General features: G+C 44.4%; 1 protein-coding gene across 1 annotated transcript in view; it reads left to right on the forward strand.

Annotated features, from left to right (window-relative positions):
* Positions 1-1093: 1093 nt before the first annotated feature.
* The window catches only part of BIN3 (bridging integrator 3), a 50196-nt gene continuing 30149 nt past the window's right edge, over positions 1094-21140 (forward strand). The window contains exon 1 of the mRNA XM_061163906.1: positions 1094-1211. Within this exon, the coding sequence (XP_061019889.1) occupies positions 1204-1211 (8 nt within the window). The 5' untranslated portion in view covers positions 1094-1203. The remainder of the gene's footprint in view (positions 1212-21140) is intronic.

Raw genomic sequence — 21140 nt, forward strand, 5'->3', positions numbered from 1 at the left:
TCAGTCTCACCCAGGCAGCCTGATTTGCCATCAGGAGGTGGCTTACACATTGGCTTCTCCCAGAAGCCTTCACAAAAACCTCATGTGCAGTTTAGGGGGGCTCCTTACAGGCTGCCATAGTGCCTTATTCTTTCCCATTATACACTATTATTTAGTTGCCTGACTACCTCTCCCTACAGGGGCTTCTCTGGTGGTTCAGATGGTAAAGAATCTGCCTGCAAAGTGGGAGACCCAGGTTTTATCCCTGGGTCAGGAAGATTCCCCTGGAGAAGGGAACGGCTATCCACTCCAGTATCCTTGCTTGGAGAATTCCATGGAGAGAGGAGCCTGGCGAACACTTGTAACTGCCTAACTGCCAGGTAAGTAGCTCTGGGAGAGTGTAAACACAGGATCTATACTGTTTTCCCATGGTTGTATTCTTGAAGTTAGTGCAGTGCCTGGCACAGTGAATATTTGTTAGATGAATGAGAACAAAGAATGGGACCATTCACATCATTTGGGTTCTGTAGTGGGGAGCACAGGTGGAAGACCGGGAACAACGCTTACTCTTCGTCTTCTTCTGTTGAATAAATCCACAGAACATTCCAACCTGAAAAGCACCTATTTTATTTCTATTCACAGCCCTGTGCCATCTTGGAGGAGCAGAAAGATCCATTTATTTCTTTGTTCGTAACAGGTAACTACGTACCCAGTAGAAAATGTATAAGATACAAAAGACCATACAGTGAATATCAGTTTCCATCCATCACACCCCCTCCTTCATCGTCCTCCTCTCGCCCTCCCCCACCCCGACCCCCAATTAGTTACTGCTACCCTCCCTGGATGAGAAATCTCTTTACAGACTGAAGAACTAAGGCAATCGGCGGTTAAGCAACACGTGTCGTCTGTGGAAGAGAATTTTACCAAGTCAGCGTTTAAGGAACAAAACGCACCCAGGGGTCCTCTAGCCCCCGCCACAGCCTGAGTCCTTTGGAGCCCCTAAGCCAACGCTTGAGGGTCGCGGGCCAGGGCAACACCTCGGAAGCAAGCGGCAGCGGAAGGGTTAACGCGCCGCGCCCCCACCCCCACCCTTCCTCCAGATCGCCTCTTCCGGCAGAGGGGGCGGGGCTAACGTCACTTCCTGGAGACTGGTTGAATCCGGAAGCGATCTCCCAGGACTGAGTTGCAGCTGAGGACCCCGGTGGCAGGGCAAGGTTCTGGATCATGAGTTGGTGAGTGAGGCCAGGCGGCGGGAACCGCTGGAGCCCCCGGCCCGCAAAGCGCTTTGCCCTGCGTTCGTCCGAGTTGTGTCCCTTGGTCCCTGCTGCCCGCGGACCCTTCGCCCCGGAGCAGGGCCCGACTGGCCCCGGATTTAGGGTCGTTCAAGGGGCCTTGCTCCGGTGCTTGCTGGCAGGCTTCATCTCTCCGCAGGCCTCACCGGGAGGTGAGGCGTGGGATCCCTTTAGCGTGGGATCTTGCGTTTGTTTCCTGACGTTGTTCCAAGGAGCCGGTCCGGTCCGTCTTCTCTCGACAGCGTGAAGGGAGGGACTCTCCTGTTCCCTCCTTTTCTAGATATCCGTTGAGAAATATCTACTTCTTTCTCCCCTCGTGAGCATCTCTCCACCGCTGCCCGGTGGCCCTCACTCTGACAATCTGAGCCCCCCTCATGGACCAAAACCCCTTTTGCCTTCAGAAGAGTAACCTTTGCCCCATTTAGTCCTCAAGAGACAAACCGTGCTGCTTTTTTGGAAGATGCCAGAATTACACACCCACCCTGTCGGTACAGGATCAGACTAGCTTTCATCGTTTCCAGAGCCATTACCCCTTCATTGCTTTCCCAGTTAGCATAAGTAAGTGTAAATGTTATGGGAAGGATCAGGCCGAGAGAAGAGAAGCGAGGGAGGTTCAGAGTAGAGTCACAACTAAAGGGCTGGCAGGTGCGTTGCTATGGAACTGTCTGATACTTAACTGGTGATAAACACTTGTTATTATTCAATAGCTGATTTCTTTTGTAAAACTCAGTTTGCTTGAAGGACCTTACCCTCAGGCCCAAGGGCCTACACATTCACAACTCCAGATCTCAGGGCATCCAACCAACACAATAAACACAATAGGTGTGCTGGTCTGAATGAATTGCCCCCCCCCCCCCGCCCCCACCAAAGATGTACAGGATGAATCAATCCTTTTGGAATCCAAGTTATGTTAGCATAGGGATCATCTTTGCCACTCTCTCCTCAGAGTCTAGTCTGTTTCTTTACCAGAAGTGCATGATGATAGCTAGTTATGAATGAGCAAAGATAGTAGAATATTCTAGGAAGGCTCGTGCAGGCTCACGTTTGGCCATCTGTGGGAACTAAGTTCTGGCCACAAGCTGCTGACGTCATTCAGTCTCAAGGACAGCTCTGTAGTGTAAATGTGAGCCATTTCTACCCACCTGCCTTGCTTCTTAGTGAAGACTGACAGATATAAGACAACCTGCCCCAGCACGCGGAGGACAGCCCGGGGCAACCCCTAACAAGCCCCAGCAGGAGCTGCTCCTTTTCCCTTCACCTTTGCTTCAGGAGGCCGGTAGGGAGCTGGAGGCTTAAAAAGCTGACTTTCCCATCTTGTTATAACTCAGTGACGGGCAAAGCGGCAATCCTTCAGTTCCACTTCCCAGAGGAACTGCTTCCTTAAAGGGTCAACCAGGGTCCCCTTACTTTGTGAGATAGATGTCTTCTTACCTGCTGCATCTTGAATCTTTGGAGTTCTCATACCTAATATCCTTAAAATGAAAAGCAGACAGTACAGGTGCTTTACATTGCTTAGACTGGCATTTACAGTTCTTAAGAGTGAATCTGTCTGTTTTTTTTTCACAAATCAGGGGAGGAGCAGAGCAGAGACCACTGAAGCTAAAGGATTCTCTGGGTGATCTGAGATACATTGTTTCCACCTGAATCACAAAAACCTTTTTTTCCTGAAAAAACTAGTAGCCTATTTCCTAAAGCCTTTCAGGCTGGAGAGAATTGAAATTGACAAGTAACTGTCCAGCCAAAGCTGAGATATTATCCAGTAGAATTAATTTACCAGTACACACACGTCTTGCCTCCTCCTTGGATTCAGGGTCACAACCAAAAGGGTGGCTTTGTCCCTCAAAGCTGAGGTTCCTTTCTCTTCCTCCTTAGAGGGCTTCTACGTCATCTCTTGCGTGGACCCTGACCCTCTCTCCCTGAGAGGGGAACAGCACCGGCGCCTGGGCACACAATCACACTCAGTTCCTGGCTCAATGGCTGGCAAGAGGACCGGGGCTGGATCCTTCTGATTCACTCCTGGAGTGGTTTTCCTGCTCCCAGAATGAATCCATCCATTCATCTGCGACTGGAATTCTCAGTGGGGGAAGAGACTAGAGTGACGTAGAGCCGTCATGGGAGGCTGATGCCCAAGGTCAAGTTCACCAAGCACATAGGATATGCCGGCCATCATCGAATAAGGCCTAGGGGCACGAAGCCCTTAGTCCCCAGAGGGCAACCATTGTTCTGGGTTAGACCGGGCTTTCAAAATGTCACAGTGAGAAATGTCCAATATTGGTGCCCTTGGCGCACTGTGGACTTCACATGAAGAGTAAGAGCCCTTTGTTCTCTGCTTCCTCAGTGCGTGCGGCCCGCCCACCACCTGTTTGTTTAGTGGGCCCTTGCTGCCTTCCTGCACCATCCACCCATCTGCCTCTCAGCAAGGTGGCCAAGCAGTGGGCCCTGCTCTGAGGAAGCCATTTGACGTTCACATATCAGATCACAGATCTCCCTCTTGGCCCTAAGCCAAGTGCTTCTCTCTTTCCCCTCCTCCTCCCCCCGTCACTCCCTCTCTCCCTGGGTGTGTATGTGTCTTTATTATGATGTGGAGAGAGAATTAAGTAGTAGTAAGGATAGTGGCCTTAATCTTACTCACCTGTCTTCCTTGGAACCACATACCTTGATGATGATGTTAGGCTTCAGCGACAAGGAAAAAGGAGTGCAGCTGAAAGAAATCGGCCTGTACCCAGAGGCTCAGGAGTTTGATTCAGAAGAAAGGAAATTAAAGCCAACACAAACAAATGTGGCAGGAGCTGGTGAGCTGAGGCCAGGCCCTGGCCCCCTCGTTCACAGCAGGCCTGCTCAAGCGCTTGGTCTTTCTCCGTCTTGTTTCCTCCAGCGGGCACTCTCAACTTTGTCACCCGATCTGTTGTGAAAAGAATGGAAACCCTACAGATCTGATTTTTGTGTTTGTGATTCTTCTGCCTCTTTAAACATTGGTATTCCTCAGGGAACATCTTTTTTTTACCCGCTGTTCTCACCCTGTACCCTCCCCACCATCTTCAGGATAAAGGCCTAACTCGGCCATGTCTCATAAGGCCCTTCTGGATCTGGCTACCCCACTTCACTCCTGTGTCCATGGTTTTCCTGGTCTCTTGTGCCCCTGCTCCTCTCTGCCCACTGTTGCCTCTGCCCAAAATGCTTTCCTCCCCCTGACCCACCATCCTCCAGGCCAGCATCCACTCATCCTTTGAGTCAGGGCACGGCTTCCCTGCTGGTCCAGTGGTTAAGACTCCACTGCAGGGGACATGGGTTTGATCCATGGTCCGGGAAGATCCCACATGCCTTGAGGCAGCTGAGCGCATGTGCCACAGCCGCTGAGCCCGTGCAGCCTCGAGCCCGTGCTCTGCATCAGGAGAAGCCACCACCACGAGAAGTCTGCACCCCAGCTACAGAGCAGCCCCGATGCAGCAGCAGATACCCAGCATAGCCAAAAGTAAAAAAAAAAAAGGTCAGGGCAGGTTTCACCTCCTCTGAGGGTCTTCCCTAAATGGCCCCTGCACACCCTGCCGAGCTGATGGGGTACCACTCCTCTGGCCCTTATTAGCGTCTGTCCTTGAATTGCTGGCTTTTCAGTCAGCCCACTAGTCGATGAGTTGTTGAAAACACTTGTCTCTTGGCCACCATAGTAGCCCTAGCACTGTTCCCGGCAATTCGTAAATGTTGACTAGATGTATGAATGAGGACTATATTCCCATATACTGACTTGCCTTCACTCAGGAAAAAATGTAAGATAAAAATGTGCAAAAGCGCCTTTCCGCACTGAAGAGCGTCTAAGTACGCTGTCGTTAACATGAAGAAGTGGCTTCCGAGTCTACTCCGTCTCTGTTCTCTCCTTTGCCTTTGCTACCCACCCCCCACCCAAACTCCTTCATTCAGCTCCACGGTGCTTCTCATATGGTTCACCGACGCTCTCCGTGTATCCTAAACATGTGCCTCGCACATGGTAAAGTCCCTGAGAGCAGGATCTGGGGCTTCTCCATCGCTATGTACACGTAGTGTGTGGCACGTAGTGGATCCCTAGTCAGTAATTGTCAGATGCACTGGATGGAATGTAAAGCAAGGACAGTAAACTGCTGGGTCAGAGGGAGACGTCCGTTCAGTGGCAAACATTTTCTCAGGGGAGGCTTTTTTCCCTCTGGCACTACCATTGCTATCTGACATTTGTACAGTACTTTTAACTTTGCAAATTATGTTCCCATCCATTATCTGATAGCATCGCTGCATCTCCCCTTTGAGGTTTGCAGTTCAGGTCTGATTTTCTCCCTTCAGCAACTTATCTGAATTCATTCACCTCGCAGAACTGGAACTGAAGCCTGAGAATTCCCGTGCTTGAACAGGAACATTAGGAAAGGGGAAAACCATCCCCAAGTTGACTGGATCCCAGAGGAAGGTGTCTGACTTTGCTCAGCTGATTAACATGAGCAGGTTGGTAGTGAGTTACAGGAAATGATCAGTCTTCACACATTAAGTGATAGAGGAAGTCCCGTGTCCTGCAGACCTTCACGTATTCTGGGCCATCTTGGTTCCTTCCTACTATGGGGCCTCCCCGCCTGGGGTAGCCTTACCACTCACTTCTGTGACTTTGGACAGGCCAACCTCTCCCCAAGCTTTTTCCTCCTCTGTAAGGAGCCATATGCTCAGTTTTGTCTGACTCTTTGTGGCCCCATGGACTGGAGACTGCCAGGCTCCTCTCTCCATAGGATTCTCCAGGCAAGAGTTCTAGAACAGGTTGCTCTTTCCTCCTGCAGAGGATCTTCCAGACCCAGGGATCCATCTTTCATCTCCTATGTCTCCTGCATTGGCAGGCGGATTCTTTACCACTAGTGCCACATGGGAAGCCCATAAAGAGCGTAGCAATGCCCATTGAGGAGCCCATGAGATTCTGTATTCAACATTGTTTTGTGCAGATATAAAACTCTACTTTCAGCCATTTGTAACAAGAGGGGAAGGGACTTTTTCCTAATTTGGGAGTAGTTTGAAAGAGTCAAGTATCTTGAGTCCCACAGCTTCTTAGTCAAAGGCATTTTCTTATATTGGGTTGGCCAAGAAGTTCGTTCAGGTTTTCCTATAACATCTTGCGGAAAAACCCGAGCAAACCTTTTGGCCAGCTTGATTATTCTACTCTAAGTAAATGTATTGAGGTAGTTTTCATATTGGCAGTTAAGCTATTAGAGTTGTTGTCCCAAAACCATTATTCTGGTGGCTGATCTACTAAATAGAGCCCAGTGTAGTTTGTTGCACATAGATAGCGCTCAGTGAATCTTTGTTGATTTAACATATATCAAGCACTAACCATTGGGGCTTTTCCGAAGGCTTTAAGAATCGATCCTTGCCTTCATCTGGTGTATGAAAAGTGCCAGGGGTTCACAGGAATGACAGCGGATCACTAAACGTCCATGTAGCATATCCCGAAAGACGTCAAGCAGAGGATGTGATTGTAACTGAACGTTGACTTAGCGAGCGTTTCCTATTGCAGTGGGGAACGACAGAGGGGTGGGTACAGGTTAGAAAATTGGTGTGAGAAAAGTGCATGGAGATGGAATGCTTCTAGAGTGTTGGGGGCGGGCAGTCAGGAGGCCAGCTTGGGTTTAATAAATAGTGATTCGGATAGAAGCTTCGTGGATGAGAGCTGGCACTCTGGTTGGGGCCCTAGTGTAAGCACTTTCAGTGCCATGCTGAGGAATTGAAATTAAGCCTAGGCTTTTGAAAATTGCAGGGTTTTGAGCAGGGAAGTGGCAGGGCAAAAGCAATGATTTTTGTCAGATTAATTTGGCAGTGGTCTGCAGGATAATTCAGAAGTGAAAGAAAGGAGATGGGGGCAGGGCAACTTGGACAGTGGCTTCTGAAATTTTTTGACTACAGTTTGCAGTCAGAAATGCCTTTGATGTCAACACACACACACTTGAAATTAGTTTCACATTGGATGTGTGCGATGCACTCAGATATTTTCTATTATGTTCTATTTTGGTTTTTAGAGAAAGACCCACTTCATTGCTTTCATGAATGATTTTGATAGATGTTTACAGTGGAATGACATGCAGTAGTGTAAATGATCGGTGCGTGATGGGTCTTCTACACAGGACCCAGAGTTTATTACAAATATTCAGACTAGAAGCTTCTACCTGTGACTTCAGCCTGGTCGAGATAGTGCTGTTTGTTTATTTGGTTCTTTGTCATGGGTTTTAATAAGAAATACAGAAGGGGCGGCTATAAAGAACACTGGTTGGTTCTGTATAAGAATTTATTCCATAGATTTGGAAACTGTCAACTACTTTGTAGAAAAAAGAACCAGGTGGACAAAAGCCTCAGCCAAGATTTTCCATGTATTAATTATCAAAGAAGGACTCCTCTGGTGGTCCAGCGGTTAAGACTTCAGGTGCCAATGCACGGGGTGCAGGTTCAATCCCTGGTCCAGGAGCTAAGATCCCACAAGCCTCGGGGCCAAAAAAACCAAAACATAAAACAGAAGCAATATTGTAACAAATTCAATAAAGACTTTAAAAAATGATCCACATTTAAAAAAAAAAAATGGTCCACATCAAAAAAAAAAATCTAAAAAAAAATAATAATCAAGGAGAGCAGATTAAACCAACAGTGAGAAATGAGATGCTATTTCACAGCTATTGGACTGTCAAAAGATAGGGTAAATTTCGTCCAGCAAGCTCAGGTGTCTGAGGAAGCATGGGGTGGGGGCAGGGAATTGATAGGACCGCTGGGAGGTTTTGCAGCTCCTCACACAGTCAGAGATGGGCCTGCCCCTCACCCAGTTAACCTTTCACCCCTGTGCAGCAGGAGACCCGCAGCAGAAATGTCCACTGCTTCACTGTTTGTGTTAATAGATGTCCAGACTCTGAAGAATGGGAAATAAAACATGTTATCATTATATGCTAAAATAAGCTGTAGTCAAAATGAATGAAGTCATGTGTGTCTCAGAAACATCATGCTAGACATAAAGTTTCCAAATGGTACATTTAATATTGTGCTATTTGTATAAAGTTGGTGTGTGCTAAGTCACTTTGGTCCTGTCAGACTCTGCAACCCTGTGGGGAACTGCTCTTTCTCATTTTTTGTGATTATACAACTCTGCCCCATAGGGGAGCTTTTTTTACACCAAGCTCCTCTGTCCATGGGATTCTCCAGGCAGAGAATACTGGAGTGGGTTGCCATGCCCTCCTCCAGGGGATCTTCCCGACCCAGGGATCAAACCCACATATCTTACATCTCCTTCATTGGCAGGCGGGTTCTTTACCACTAGTGCCACCTGGCAAGCATACTTGTATAAAGTTGTATTTGTATAAAACATATTAGTATAAAGTTTAGACCTGTAAAACAGTACTGCATTGTGCTTATGGATTCAAATTTATGAAGTGAAAATATGGGAATAATACACCCTGAATTCAGGGTAGTGGTTATGTCGAGGATAATGGGGTGGGGAGAAGGAAGTGGGATCAGATTGGAAAACCCCAGGAGCTTCAGCAGTATCTGTGCTGCTGTGTAGGTTGAAGGATCAGACCTGAAGCTAGTTTGGCTCAGTGTTCGTGTGGTCGTTCATAGTGTCGTCCATACAGGTGGATGTCCATCCCAGCCTTCCTCTCACTTCTCGGGACCAGACCTTCAACAGAGAGGAGGAAATGACAGAGTAAAAGCGCTTTTAAGATTCCTGGTTGGTGAAGGACAGAAGTGAGAATGAGATCAGAGCTAGTGCCTCAGCTTGTCTGGTGCTTCTCAGAGTCTCTGCATCTCAGCCTCCATGAACCCATCAGAGTGGAGGTCAGGCCAAAGAAGACTTCTCTCTTGCTTGTCCAGTAAGCAGGACAAACATTGCACCTCCAAGTGCCTTATGGTCCCCTTTTATAAAATGGGAAAACCATTTTTTTTTTTAAATATCTGTCAAATATTAGGAGTTTCTGAAAGAAAGGCCAAAAGAAAAAGTCCAAGCCACCTCCCTGAATCGCCTTCCTTACTCTTTTGATCTTTGGATGTTCCAGAAACCTCCAGGCTTCTGTCACAAATCCTTTTACTGCTCAGGAGGAAGTCACCACTCAATTGTAAACAAATATATATCTACTTGATCGTGGTAGTGGTGATTATGTTATGGGACTGCTGCATGCTCCCCAAACAGAAAACAACCATTTTGAGTCTCCTGGCCCTACTTAACCTCTGTGTAACTCTGTGCAAGTCCCCCATCTAGGCCTCAGTTTGATTAGCATTGTCAGGATACGACCACCCTCATCTTTATGACAGATACAGGCTGCTTATTATAGGTCGGGAACTATTGTAAAGAGTAAGCTCATGTAGATTTCACAGCCACCCTATGCAATAGCCATATTATGATCCTATTTTATAGACAGGGAGACTGAGACACAGGAAAACTGAGTCACTTGGCAAGTCTCACAGCTGGCAGTTGGCAAAGCCCGGTCTTGACCCCAGGCAGCCTGGGTCCAGAGTCCATCCCCTCACACAGCGCGCCATCTCTTGAGTCAAATACGGGAGGGCAGCACTTTGAATGAACTGACGCAGCGGAAGCAGTGAGCACAGAGACTGGCAATAGTAGGTGCTCAGTAAATGGCCTCTTTATTGGATGAACTCACTCCACACTCTGTGATTCATTCTGCCTTTCCTTTCAGAGGTCAGCCCCGGGAGCGTGGGGAAGGAGGGATCACAGCTGAGCTGGGCGATCGTGCTGGCCCAAGTACTAAATTGGCCAAGTCACAGAGTCATGCCTTTTATTTTTAAACACACACACACCTCCTCGGTGGTGGTGGCAAGTGAGGGTGGTGTCCTCTGCGCTCTGGTTTGGGATCCGGCTAATTTAGGGGAGGGCCTGAGGTGGGGCTGGAGAGGCTGTGGTCGTAGGCACTGGAAATTGGTCGTTCATAGCTCAGGCCATTTGTCTTTCTGATGGGGTCTCTCGCGTCCTTGCTCCGGCTGAACTTTCCTTGGCCCCAGGCATCGTGGCCAGCTGGCCCTTCAGAGAAGATGGCATCTCTCTAGCAGCTGCTCCTCCGGAGCCAGCTGACTCCCTGTAAGCCCTGCCCTGGCCCCAGCCTGCTGTTTCCTCTCTCATGGTCAAGGTGGTGGTAGCCTTGGTGGGGGCCTCAGACCAGAGCCAGCAGCGACCCGAGAATAGAGTGACAGAAGGCTGGGGGAGGAGGGGCTCGTCCTTGCAGCCTGCAGAAGCTGCTGCCGTTCGCCCACCTTCCTGCTCTTGCCGAGACGGTGACTCAGGCCCAGACCACTCCCTGGGGAGCCAGGATTTCAGCCACTATCAACTGTGCCTCCTACTCTCTGCTCAGCCCTCCCTCCCCCCACCACCCCGAACTCTGATCTTTGCTCAGCTGGAGATATCTGGAAGATGGCAGGGTGGGGGTAGACTGAATCATTCCAGGGTTCTAGCCACCCCCAGCTGGGGCCTAGGCCCATTCAGGCTCCATAGAAACATAGAAACTGGGCTCCAGGAGGCCCAGTGAAGGCCAGGGAGGAGGTCGTAGGTTTTAGCTTCTTTCAGCTCTTCTTGGTGATGAACTGAAGGACTCTCCAAAGAAGGCAGGGCTTGAGAGATGTGCTGGGGTGACCAGGGGGATCCCCACCCAGCTGCCATCTGGGGCTGCCTCTCAGTCTCTGCCTCTGCCATGGAGGGGGTGGGGAAACAAAAGATTGAGAAACCCAGCAAATTGAAAAGGCACAAGAGCTGGTTTTGTAAATAGACATTACACAAGAGCAGGAGTTTTTTGGGAAAGGTTTTACTGAGACAGACAGAATTAGCCAACTGGCATCCTGCTGCTAATAGAGATATTTACTGTTTGAAAAAGTATATTTGTAGCTTTGGAGAACATCCTGTTGACTTTTCTTTATTGTGAAAGAAAATAGAACCCTTTCCCCCCTCTTCCCCTTTCCCTCTGTACACAGAGAACTTTTTTTTTTTTCTTTTCTGAGGTGGGGCTGGTTGGGGGTTGGAAAAGGGCAGGGCTGAGAGAAATGTTTTCTCCATTTTGTCCCCGAGACCAAAATATTCCTTCCCCTGCCCTCTGGTGCTCGTATTTATGGAATGGCGAGGAGAACCAAGTAAGGAAGCCCACTCCCTGGGTTGGGAGCTCACAGCCTTTCTGATAGCTTCCAGAGTTTAGAGGTTCTCCGGGGAGCGAGCCCCGTCCCCTCTCTGGACCTCTGCTGACCACCACCCACCCCCCGATTCCAAGGGGAGAGCTGTGAGGACGAGGAGGAGGAGGACAGAAGTCTGGAAGCCCAGTGAGCCCCTCGTCCCGGAGCCCCAGCTGCCCCAGGGCAGCCGTGCTCTCGAGAGATGCTGCCTTGCTGTCACTCTTGCTGCCGCTTCTGAGGCTGTCTCTGTGGGGCCTTGAACCGCAGGATGAAACCCAGAGGTCGGGGAGACGAAGGGGCAGAAGAAGACTTAAGGTTGCTTTGCTCTCTCTCCACCCTTTACCACTTCAGCGGCAGAGAATCTGATCCCTCCGTCAGACCACCTGCCCAAGTCCTCTGGCTCTTTCTCTGGCAGAGCAGGGCACATTTGCCCTTTGGCAGCCTGAAGAAACCCAGGAGGCTCTTCTCTTTTCACGTTTCCTCTAAGTCTCTTGAAAATGTGTTCCCTTGACCCATACGCTGCTAACTTGGCCAGGCTTTACTGCCAGTGCCAAAGGCCAGCTCTGTTCTCTCGGTCTCCACTGAATGTACTTTGCCTTGACCCCGGCTGGTGCTTGTGGCTGGTGATGCCTTTTTAGGTTTTTATTATAACTAGATAAGGACTGGGAGACCAAGGCGAAGATACTACCTTTCTTTGTTCTGTATGTAGCCTGATCTAAGAGTAGCTTTTTTCAGGAGCCCTAAATTATACTGTGGTATTTGATAGGGCCCTCAGGGCAATGGTCTCATTTTACTCATTCATTTAATCATTCATTCCCTGCTTACCATGTGCATGAAACCAGACTATAAGCTCCATGAAATCATAGAATGAGTCTGCCTTGTTCATCCTGAGATCCCTAATCCTCACGTAGTACTAGGCATGAAGGATACCCTTAATACATAGTCACCGGCTGTTGATTCAGTAAAAGGTTGAAAATAGCACTGTGCCTAGTCCAGCACTTGCAGGAGATGCACGAAGCATAACCCTGAGTCCCTGCCCTGGAGGTGCTTGTGCGCTGTGATGAGAGGACAAGATGTGTGCACATCAGAGTTAATTAACCTGCACTTTTTACCAAATAGAGCTTACTTCAGTAATGAAAGGATGGCATGTTCTTGGGACATGCATTCACACAGTTCATCACAGCACGTCATAGGCGAACCAACTGGTCAGTTAATGCATGCTGAAAAGGCATTGATATAATTCAAAAGTCCAGTCTTTATATCTTTCAGTAAACTGGAAACAGAAAAATATTTCCTTACTATTATTGGGTTGGCCAAAATGTTCTTTCAGGCTTTTCTACTATCATACAGAAAAAACCTAAATGAACTTTTTGGCCAACCCAATGGGAGGCTTCTTGGCTGAAACCAGGAGCCACCTTCTTGTTCTATAGCAGAAGATTAAGCTCAGAGATTCTTACTAAAGTCAGAAGCACTTTTCTACAACTTCTAGCCAATGCCATAATACAAGACAATAAGTAGATATTAAATATTGGGGAAGAAGAGGAAAATCTTAAAATATGACTATTTGGAAAACCTAGTTAGTTCTTTTTTTCTTGCCAGCCAAATTTCTTGGGCTATTAAGACCAGGTTAAACATATAGGTGTGGTGACTGGTTATGGGGTAAATATTTAATACCCCATAGCTTTCCTGTGTACCAGGAAGATGAAGTGAAAAAGAGAATCCATTCATAGCATAACCAAAATATAAAATTCCATGGAATGCACTTAAGACATGTAGGGCAAAAAATTTCACCTTTAAGTGTTACTTTGGGATGTTAATATTTAACAAAATAAATGTAGCGGACCTATATGAAAAAACTCTTAAGGCCAAAAGAAATGATAAAAAGACTTCAGCGACTGGAAACAAATGTTTTGACCCTAAACGAGCAAATCTAATATTTATAAAGATGTAAGTTCTTCATAAGTTAATTTATAAATATAATGTATTTTCACTCCATGGCAAATAGATGGGGAAACAGTGGAAACAGTGACAGACTTTATTTCTGGGGGCTCCAAAATCACTGCAGATGGTGACTGTAGCAATGAAATTAAAAGACGCTTGCTCCTTGGAAGAAAAGTTATGACCAACCCAGACAGCATATTAAAAAGCAGAGACATTACTCTGCCAACAGAGACATTACTCTGCCAACAATGGTCCATCTAGTCAAAGCTATGGTTTTTCTAGTAGTCACGTATGGATGGCTATGAAAGCTGGACTATAAAGAAAGCTGAGCGCTGAAGCATCAATGCTTTTGAACTGTGGTGTTGGAGAAGACTTGAGAGTCCCTTGGACTGCAAGGAGATCCAACCAGTCCATCCTAAAGGAGATCAGTCCTGGGTGTTCATTGGAAGGACCGATGCCTAAGCTGAAACTCCAATACTTTGGCCACCTGCTGTGAAGAACTGACTCATTTGAAAAGACCCTGATGCTAGGAAAGATTGAAGGCAGGAGAAGAAGGGGGCGACAGAGGCTGAGATAGTTGGATGGCATCACTGACTCAATGGACTTGAGTTTGAGTAAACTCCGGGACTTGGTGATGGATAGGGAGGCCTGGGGTCGCAAAGAGTCGGACATGACTGAGCGACTGAACTAAACTAAATGTATTTTCAGTAATAAATACCCTGATTTAGAAGGGAGGATACAGCACATGATTTTGAATTTCATGTTAAATCTGAAAACAAAGTTAAAGTAGCCAAGAAAGTACCTTAAAAAGAAATGTAATGAGAAGGATCTGCTTACTAGTATTGAGTTGTTATAAACCTAAATAATTAAACCTGTGTTGTTCGAAAGAGAGTGAACCTTCTTGTGCTATAGAGTGGAAATGTTTAACACTAATAAAATTATTTTTCAAAGACAGATTAATTTTTTTTTGGCGGGGGGAGGACTTCCCTGGTGGTCCAGTGGTTAAGAACTTTGCCTTCCAATACAGGGGATGCAGGTTCGATCCCTGGTTGGGGAGCTGTGATCCCAAGTGCCTCATGGCCAACTTACAAAAACAATATTGTAACAAATTCAATAAAGACTTTTAAAATGGTCATTTAAAACAAAAATCTTTTTAAAAAATTTTTTAAAGATCATTTTTTTAAATCATGTTAAAGCAACTGGCTAACCATACACTCAAACTCTACATGGAGTGAAGATTTAAATATGAAAAACAAACCACTAAAATTCATTTGGAAATGCAAGGGACACAGAATAGCCAAAACAGTCTTAGCAAAGAAGTACAAAGTTGGAGGACTTCCTCTTCCCAATCTCAAAACTTACTACAAAGCAGCAGTAATTAAGACAATGTAGTACTAGCATTAAGGTAGATATGTAAATCAATGGAATAGAATTCAGTCCAGAAATAAACCTTTACAGTGATGGTCTGTTGATTTTTAACAAGTATGCCAGGACAGTTCAACGGAAAAGGAAAGTCTTTTCAACCAACAATGCTGGGATAACTGGATGGCCCCATGCAAAACAATGAAGTAGGACCCTTACCTACACTATGTACTGAAGTTAAAAAGGATCTAAGAACTGAAACTAGAACACTCAAAGAAAACGTAAATATGAATCTTCATGGATTTGGCAAAGAATTCTTAGATACAAAAAACAAAACCACAAACAACAAAAGAAAACATAGGTTCGGCTATTTTAAAATCTAAAACTTTAATTCTTCAAAGGACACCATGAAGAAAGTGGAAAAAAACAAATCACAAGTGACAGAAAATATTTGCAAAACATATATCTGATTAGGGACTTGTACCCACAACTCTTACAACTCAACAGCTGTAAGAACTCTTACAACTCAACAGTTAAAAGAACATCAGGTTTTTAAATGGGCTAACAATTTGAATGGATGTTTCTCCAGAGAAGATACACAAATGACTAATAAACACCAAAAAAGAGGCTCAACATCATACTCATACGTGCGACAACATGGCTAATCCTTGAAAACATTTTGCTCAGTGAAAGAAGCCAACACAAAAGGCCACATGTTATATGATTCTATTTATGTGAAATATCCAGAATAGGCAAATTCTTAGAGACTGAAAGTGTCTTTCTGCTACACTACAAAATGGCTCAGTTCAGTCTCTCAGTTGTGTCTGACTCTTTGTGACCCCATGAACCGCAGCACACCAGGCCTCCCTGTCCATCACCAACTCCCGGAGTCCACCCAAATCCATGTCCGTTGAGTTGGTGATGCCATCCAACCATCTCATCCTCTGTCGTCCCCTTCTCCTCCTGCCCTCAATCTTTCCCAGCATCAGGGTCTTTTCAAATGAGTCATTTCTTCACAGCAGGTGGCCAAAGTATTGGAGTCTCAGCTTCAGTATCAGTCCTTCCATTGAACACCCAGGACTGATCTCCTTTAGGATGGACTGGTTGGATCTCCCCGCAGTCCAAGGGACTCTCAAGAGTCTTCTCCAACACCATAGTTCAAAAGCATCAATTCTTCAGCACTCAGCTTTCTTCATAGTTCAACTCTCACATCCATACATGACCACTGGAAAAACCATAGCCTTGACTAGACGGACCTTTGTTGACAAAGTAATGTCTCTGCTTTTTAATATGCTGTCTAGCTTGGTCATAACTTTCCTTCCAAGGAATAAGCCATGGCTGCAATCACCATCTGCAGTGATTCTGGAGCCCAGAAAAATAAAGTCAGCCACTGTTTCCACTCTTTCCCCATCTATTTGCCATGAAGTGATGGGACTGGATGCCTTGATCTTAGTTTTCTGAATGTTGAGCTTTAAATGGTGAATGACCGCTAATAGATACAGGGTTTCCCTTTGGGTGATGAAACTGCTAATAGATACGGGGTTTCCTTTTGGGTGATGAAAATGTTCTAAAATTAGTTAGTGGTGGGAATTCTCTGGCAGTCCAGTAGTTAGGACTCTGCTTTTACTGCCAAGGGTGCAGGTTCAATCCCTGGTCTGGGAACTAAGATCCCACAAGCTGCACAGCATGGTCAAAAATAAAATAAAATTAGTGGTGAGGGTTGTACAAGACTGTGAATTGTACACTTATAAAAACACCAGTATAAAACACCAAATTGTGCACTTATAAAAGAATGAATCTTATAGTATGTGAATTTCATCTCATAAAGTTGTTATTTAAAATTAATAAAGCAGGTTCTGAGTAGAGGTGACAGGTTGTGGGATTTGTGAGAGAGAAACTAGGTATATATAGTATAATATAATGTATCCATAATATATAGTACATTATACATTATAATGTGTAATATTATGCATCTAGTTTTATCTCCCTTACAAATCCTACAAGAAACACAGATGATTTTTTAAAAATCGTGAATCTACAAATTCAAGAAATATAGAAGAGACATCAACAACACTTGGTTTTCATTCGTTTCTATGCATATTTTGATTTCTTTTTTTTATTTCTTCTGTGATTTGTTGGTTATTCCGAAGCGTGTTGTTCAGCCTCCATATGTTGGAATTTTTAATAGTTTTTTTCCTGTAATTGACATCTAATCTTACTGCATTGTGATCAGAAAAGATGCTTGGAATGATTTCAGTTTTTTTTTAATTTACCAAGGCTAGATTTATGGCCCAGGATGTGATCTATCCTGGAGAAGGTTCTGTGTGCACTTAAGAAAAAGATGAAATTCATTGTTTTGGGGTGAAATGTCCTATAGATATCAATTAGGTCTAACCGGTCCATTGTGTCACTTAAAGTTTGTGTTTTCTTGCTAATTTTCTGTTTAGTTGATCTATCCATAGGTGTGAGTGGGGTATTAAAGTCTCCCACTATTACTGTGTTATTGTTAATTTCCCCTTTCATACTTGTTAGCATTTGCCTTACATATTGCGGTGCTCCTGTGTTGGGTGCATATATATTTATAATTGTTACATCTTCTTGGATTGATCCTTTAATCATTATGTAGTGTCCTTCTTTGTCTCTTTCCACAGCCTTTATTTCAGAGTCTATTTTATCTGATATGACTATTGCTACTCCTGATTTTTTTGGTCTCCATTTGCGTGAAATATCTTTTTCCACCCCTTTGCTTTCAGTCTGTATGTGTCCCTTGTTTTGAGGTGGATCTCTTGTAGACAGCATATATAGGGGTCTTGTTTTTGTATCCATTCAGCCAGTCCTTGTCTTTTGGTTGGGGCATTCAACCCATTTACATTTAAGGTAATTATTGACAAGTATGATCCCGTTGCCATTTACTTTGTTGTTTTGGGTTCAAGTTTATACACCTTTTCTGTGTTTCCTGTCTTGCCAAAAAAAAAAAAAAGACCCTATTTTTAAAGCAAACTTCATATATATTTTTTATAATCTTTGTGATTTTGTTTTGTTTGTTTTTTTAATACTGTATTTTTGAGAGTCTAACCTCTACTCTAGATTTTTAATCTTTGCTTTTTGGTATTTGTTATCAACAACACTTGGGGTTTAGAATGCAGTTACATTGGGTAATGGACTTGGCATTTCCCAGGAAGCCAGATCGTGAACTAGCATTCTGAAAAACCAAGAACTTCCGTCATAAAATCCTCAAAGGTTCGGGAATTGGTGGCCCTGGACACCTCTAGAAGCAAAGCAAAGCCAAACACTCAGGTTAGGAAGACTGGTTGAAAGCTGCCTATGAAAAAGGTGAGAGTCCTACCATCTCCTCCCCAAGTCCATTTCCCCAGAGGCTGTCCCCACCTCACCCTAGCAGAAGAATCAAGGGGCTGCACCCTGAAGAGTGTGAAGCAGAGAGTTTCTCTACGAGGGCACACAAAGGTGGATTTACTGGGTGAAATTAATAAAGCTTCAGCTTCAGGGCCCCTTGCTTACATGGACTTTGTCCAGGGCCCTGGTAGGAAGCCTAGCCATGTGTACAAATGATCCTATTTCCATAAACTTCGGAAATGTATTTATGCTGCTCTCAGTTAAGCTTACCTCTGCCTTCCTTTCTTCCGTTTTCTTTTTCTTACAAATTTTTTTAGTACGGTTGGTTTGCAATGTTGCGTTAGTTTCTGCTGTATCGCAAAGTGAGTGAGTTGTGCAAACACATGTAGCCCCTCTTTTAGATTCTGTTCCCGCGTAGGTTGTGTGTGTGTAGGTTCCCATGTAGGTCAGTCACGTACAACTCTTGGTGACCCCGTGGACTATGGCCCACCAGGCCCCTCTGTCCATGGGATTTTTCAGGCAAAAATACTGGAGTGGGTTGTCATTTCCTATTCAGGGGATCTTCCCAACCTAGGGATCAAACCTGAGTCTCCTGCATCTCCTGAATTGGCAGGCGGGTTTTTTGTTTTTTTTTTTTAAACATTGAGCCACCTGCGAGGCCCCCCTTTACACATTATTACAGAGTATTGAGTAGAGCTCCCTGCGCTGCACATTAAGTCCTTATTGTTCAGTTATCTGTTTTATATATAGCGATGTGTACATGTCAGTCCCCGTCTCCCGATTCATTCCTCCCTGATCCTTTTACCTTGGTGACCGTAGTTTGTTTTCTATATCTGACTCAGTTTCTGTTTTGTAAAAGGTTCTTCTGTACCATTTTTTTAGATTCCACATAAAAGTGATATCATTTGATGTTTGTCTTTGTCTGACTTCACTTGGTATTACAATCTCTAGGTCCTTTTGCTTCTATATACTAACCTTCATGTCAGGCAGCTTTAGAGTAGCCTGGACCTTTTTTGAGATGGGACAGGATTGGGGTAGGGGGATGTTGAATTGAGAGTTTGCTGTTTTGACTTCAGTTTGTAAGGAGATTTTTGGAAAACTTTAATAAACCAAGTGAGACATTACAGACTCCTATATTGGAAATATACAAAGGATATGCCTTTTTTTGTCATCTTCAATTTATTTTATAGTTAAAAGGAAAATTAGATAAAACACAAAACAAGTGACAAAGGGGAGCAATGAAATCATAGATAATATTCTGAAATCAAGTAAAGAGTAACAAAACAATGTCACATTGTACTGAAAGCTAGCAATTCATTAAGAGAATAAGATCAGTTTTAAATAGGAGTGATGATTATTTGATAATCCAGCTAATGAAGAGGAGGAGCAAATCATATGAACATGTTGCTAAAACATTTAAATTTCTAGTGGATTTAACATGAAAGGCATAACAAAGAAAACATAAAACTCATGGTATGCCCTCCTAAGAGGACATCAGTGACAAGCCAGTTTCTCTCATTAATTCAGAGAGCATTTAAGATTAGTCATTGTACAAGAGAATCTGAAATGTGCCCTGAAATCTTACAGTTTACTTATGAAAGAAACATGAGATTTTCATAAATTTTACAACACTCCTAAAATTTATATTATATTTATACGTTACCAGTAAGCTGCATAAAAAAGCTTTTCTAAACTGTCAGTAATAAAAAACAAATTTCAATCAATGCCACTGGAAAAAAGGCTGAATTATCTTTCTTTTCTCTCTGAGAAAATGATTTATCAAGTCTGTGTCATATGAAGAGGCAATCATAGACTATGCAGCCAAAAAAAAAAAAAATGTAGAGAAATAAATATAAAGGTGTGTCAGGCAGATGATTAATAAAAATATTAGGTTATTCTTGATTTTCTGATATTCATGTTATTTGTCAGGCTTTATAACTTGTAATTTATTATGCTCTTTTCTCTGTCTAAATAAACATTCACTTTCAGACCTATTTTTACATTTGCAGTTTTGGAATCTCTTTCTTTAAAAGGGTATGCAGAATTGTGTAAGCTTCAGGGCCACAGGTGAGGGCAAGACTTCATAGGGGATGAAGTGGATGAATGCATATAGAGTGCTGACACACTCCTTCCCCACATGCACACACACAGGGCCTCTTCTCCCTGAGATCCCAGAACAGTGAGCTTGGGTCTTTATATCCAGTGCATGGGCGTGGAAGAATCTTCTCTTAGGGAATTTCACCTCCCTCAGAGAAAAGACCAGATACTGACATCAAGTATCCCCTACAAGACTTCTCAGCCAGATCATCCTACATAGTAGACTGACACTATTCATGTGCTCACAGCTGCCTTTTGGTTCCTAGTCATATATTCGAGAAGATAACTAAGTTTTACTGTTCGTCCAAGGGACGTATTTAGTATGAAAAATGGAGACTAAAACAAACCATAAAAGCAACTTGAAGGGAAACTGAGACTCTAAAAGAAGAGGAAGCTCTTTTCAAAGCTCTCATTGAAAGTTTCAAATAAAGCATCTGATAAGTAAAAACAGGTTACTCTTTTTTGAAAAAAGACATCCTGAAAATTAGGAAGAGCTGTTGGAAATGAAAAACATGATAGCAGAAGTGAAAATCTCTTTAGAAATATTAAAAGATAAGGAGACATTGAAAAAAAAAAACAGGGAAATTAGAGGACCAACCAAGGTCAGCATCAGAATTATTTCAGAAATTTTTTAAAAAGGCAAACAGAAAATGGGAGTGGGTCAACAACAACAAAGTCTCCTTTAATCCAAGAACTAAAGATTATAAATGGCCAACCTGACAGAGTCCTGTGACTACCCCAGCACAATGGATGAAAACACCACAAGGTACATTGTTGTGAAATTCTGTACTGCAGAGGATGCACATCTGATCCTTGAAGCTCGCATGAAGAAAATAAAAAGCAGATCCCTTGCAAAGGTTTGGGAATCGGAGTGACTTCAGACTTCACCACCGAAATGGTACTGGGAAAAGAGAAGCCAAGGAAGCAGTGCCTTTGAGATTCTGGAAGAAGTCGTTCCCAGCCTATAATTCTATA

This window comes from Dama dama, chromosome 16 (genome assembly GCF_033118175.1).
Source record: "Dama dama isolate Ldn47 chromosome 16, ASM3311817v1, whole genome shotgun sequence".
NCBI classification, from domain to species: Eukaryota; Metazoa; Chordata; class Mammalia; order Artiodactyla; family Cervidae; genus Dama; species Dama dama.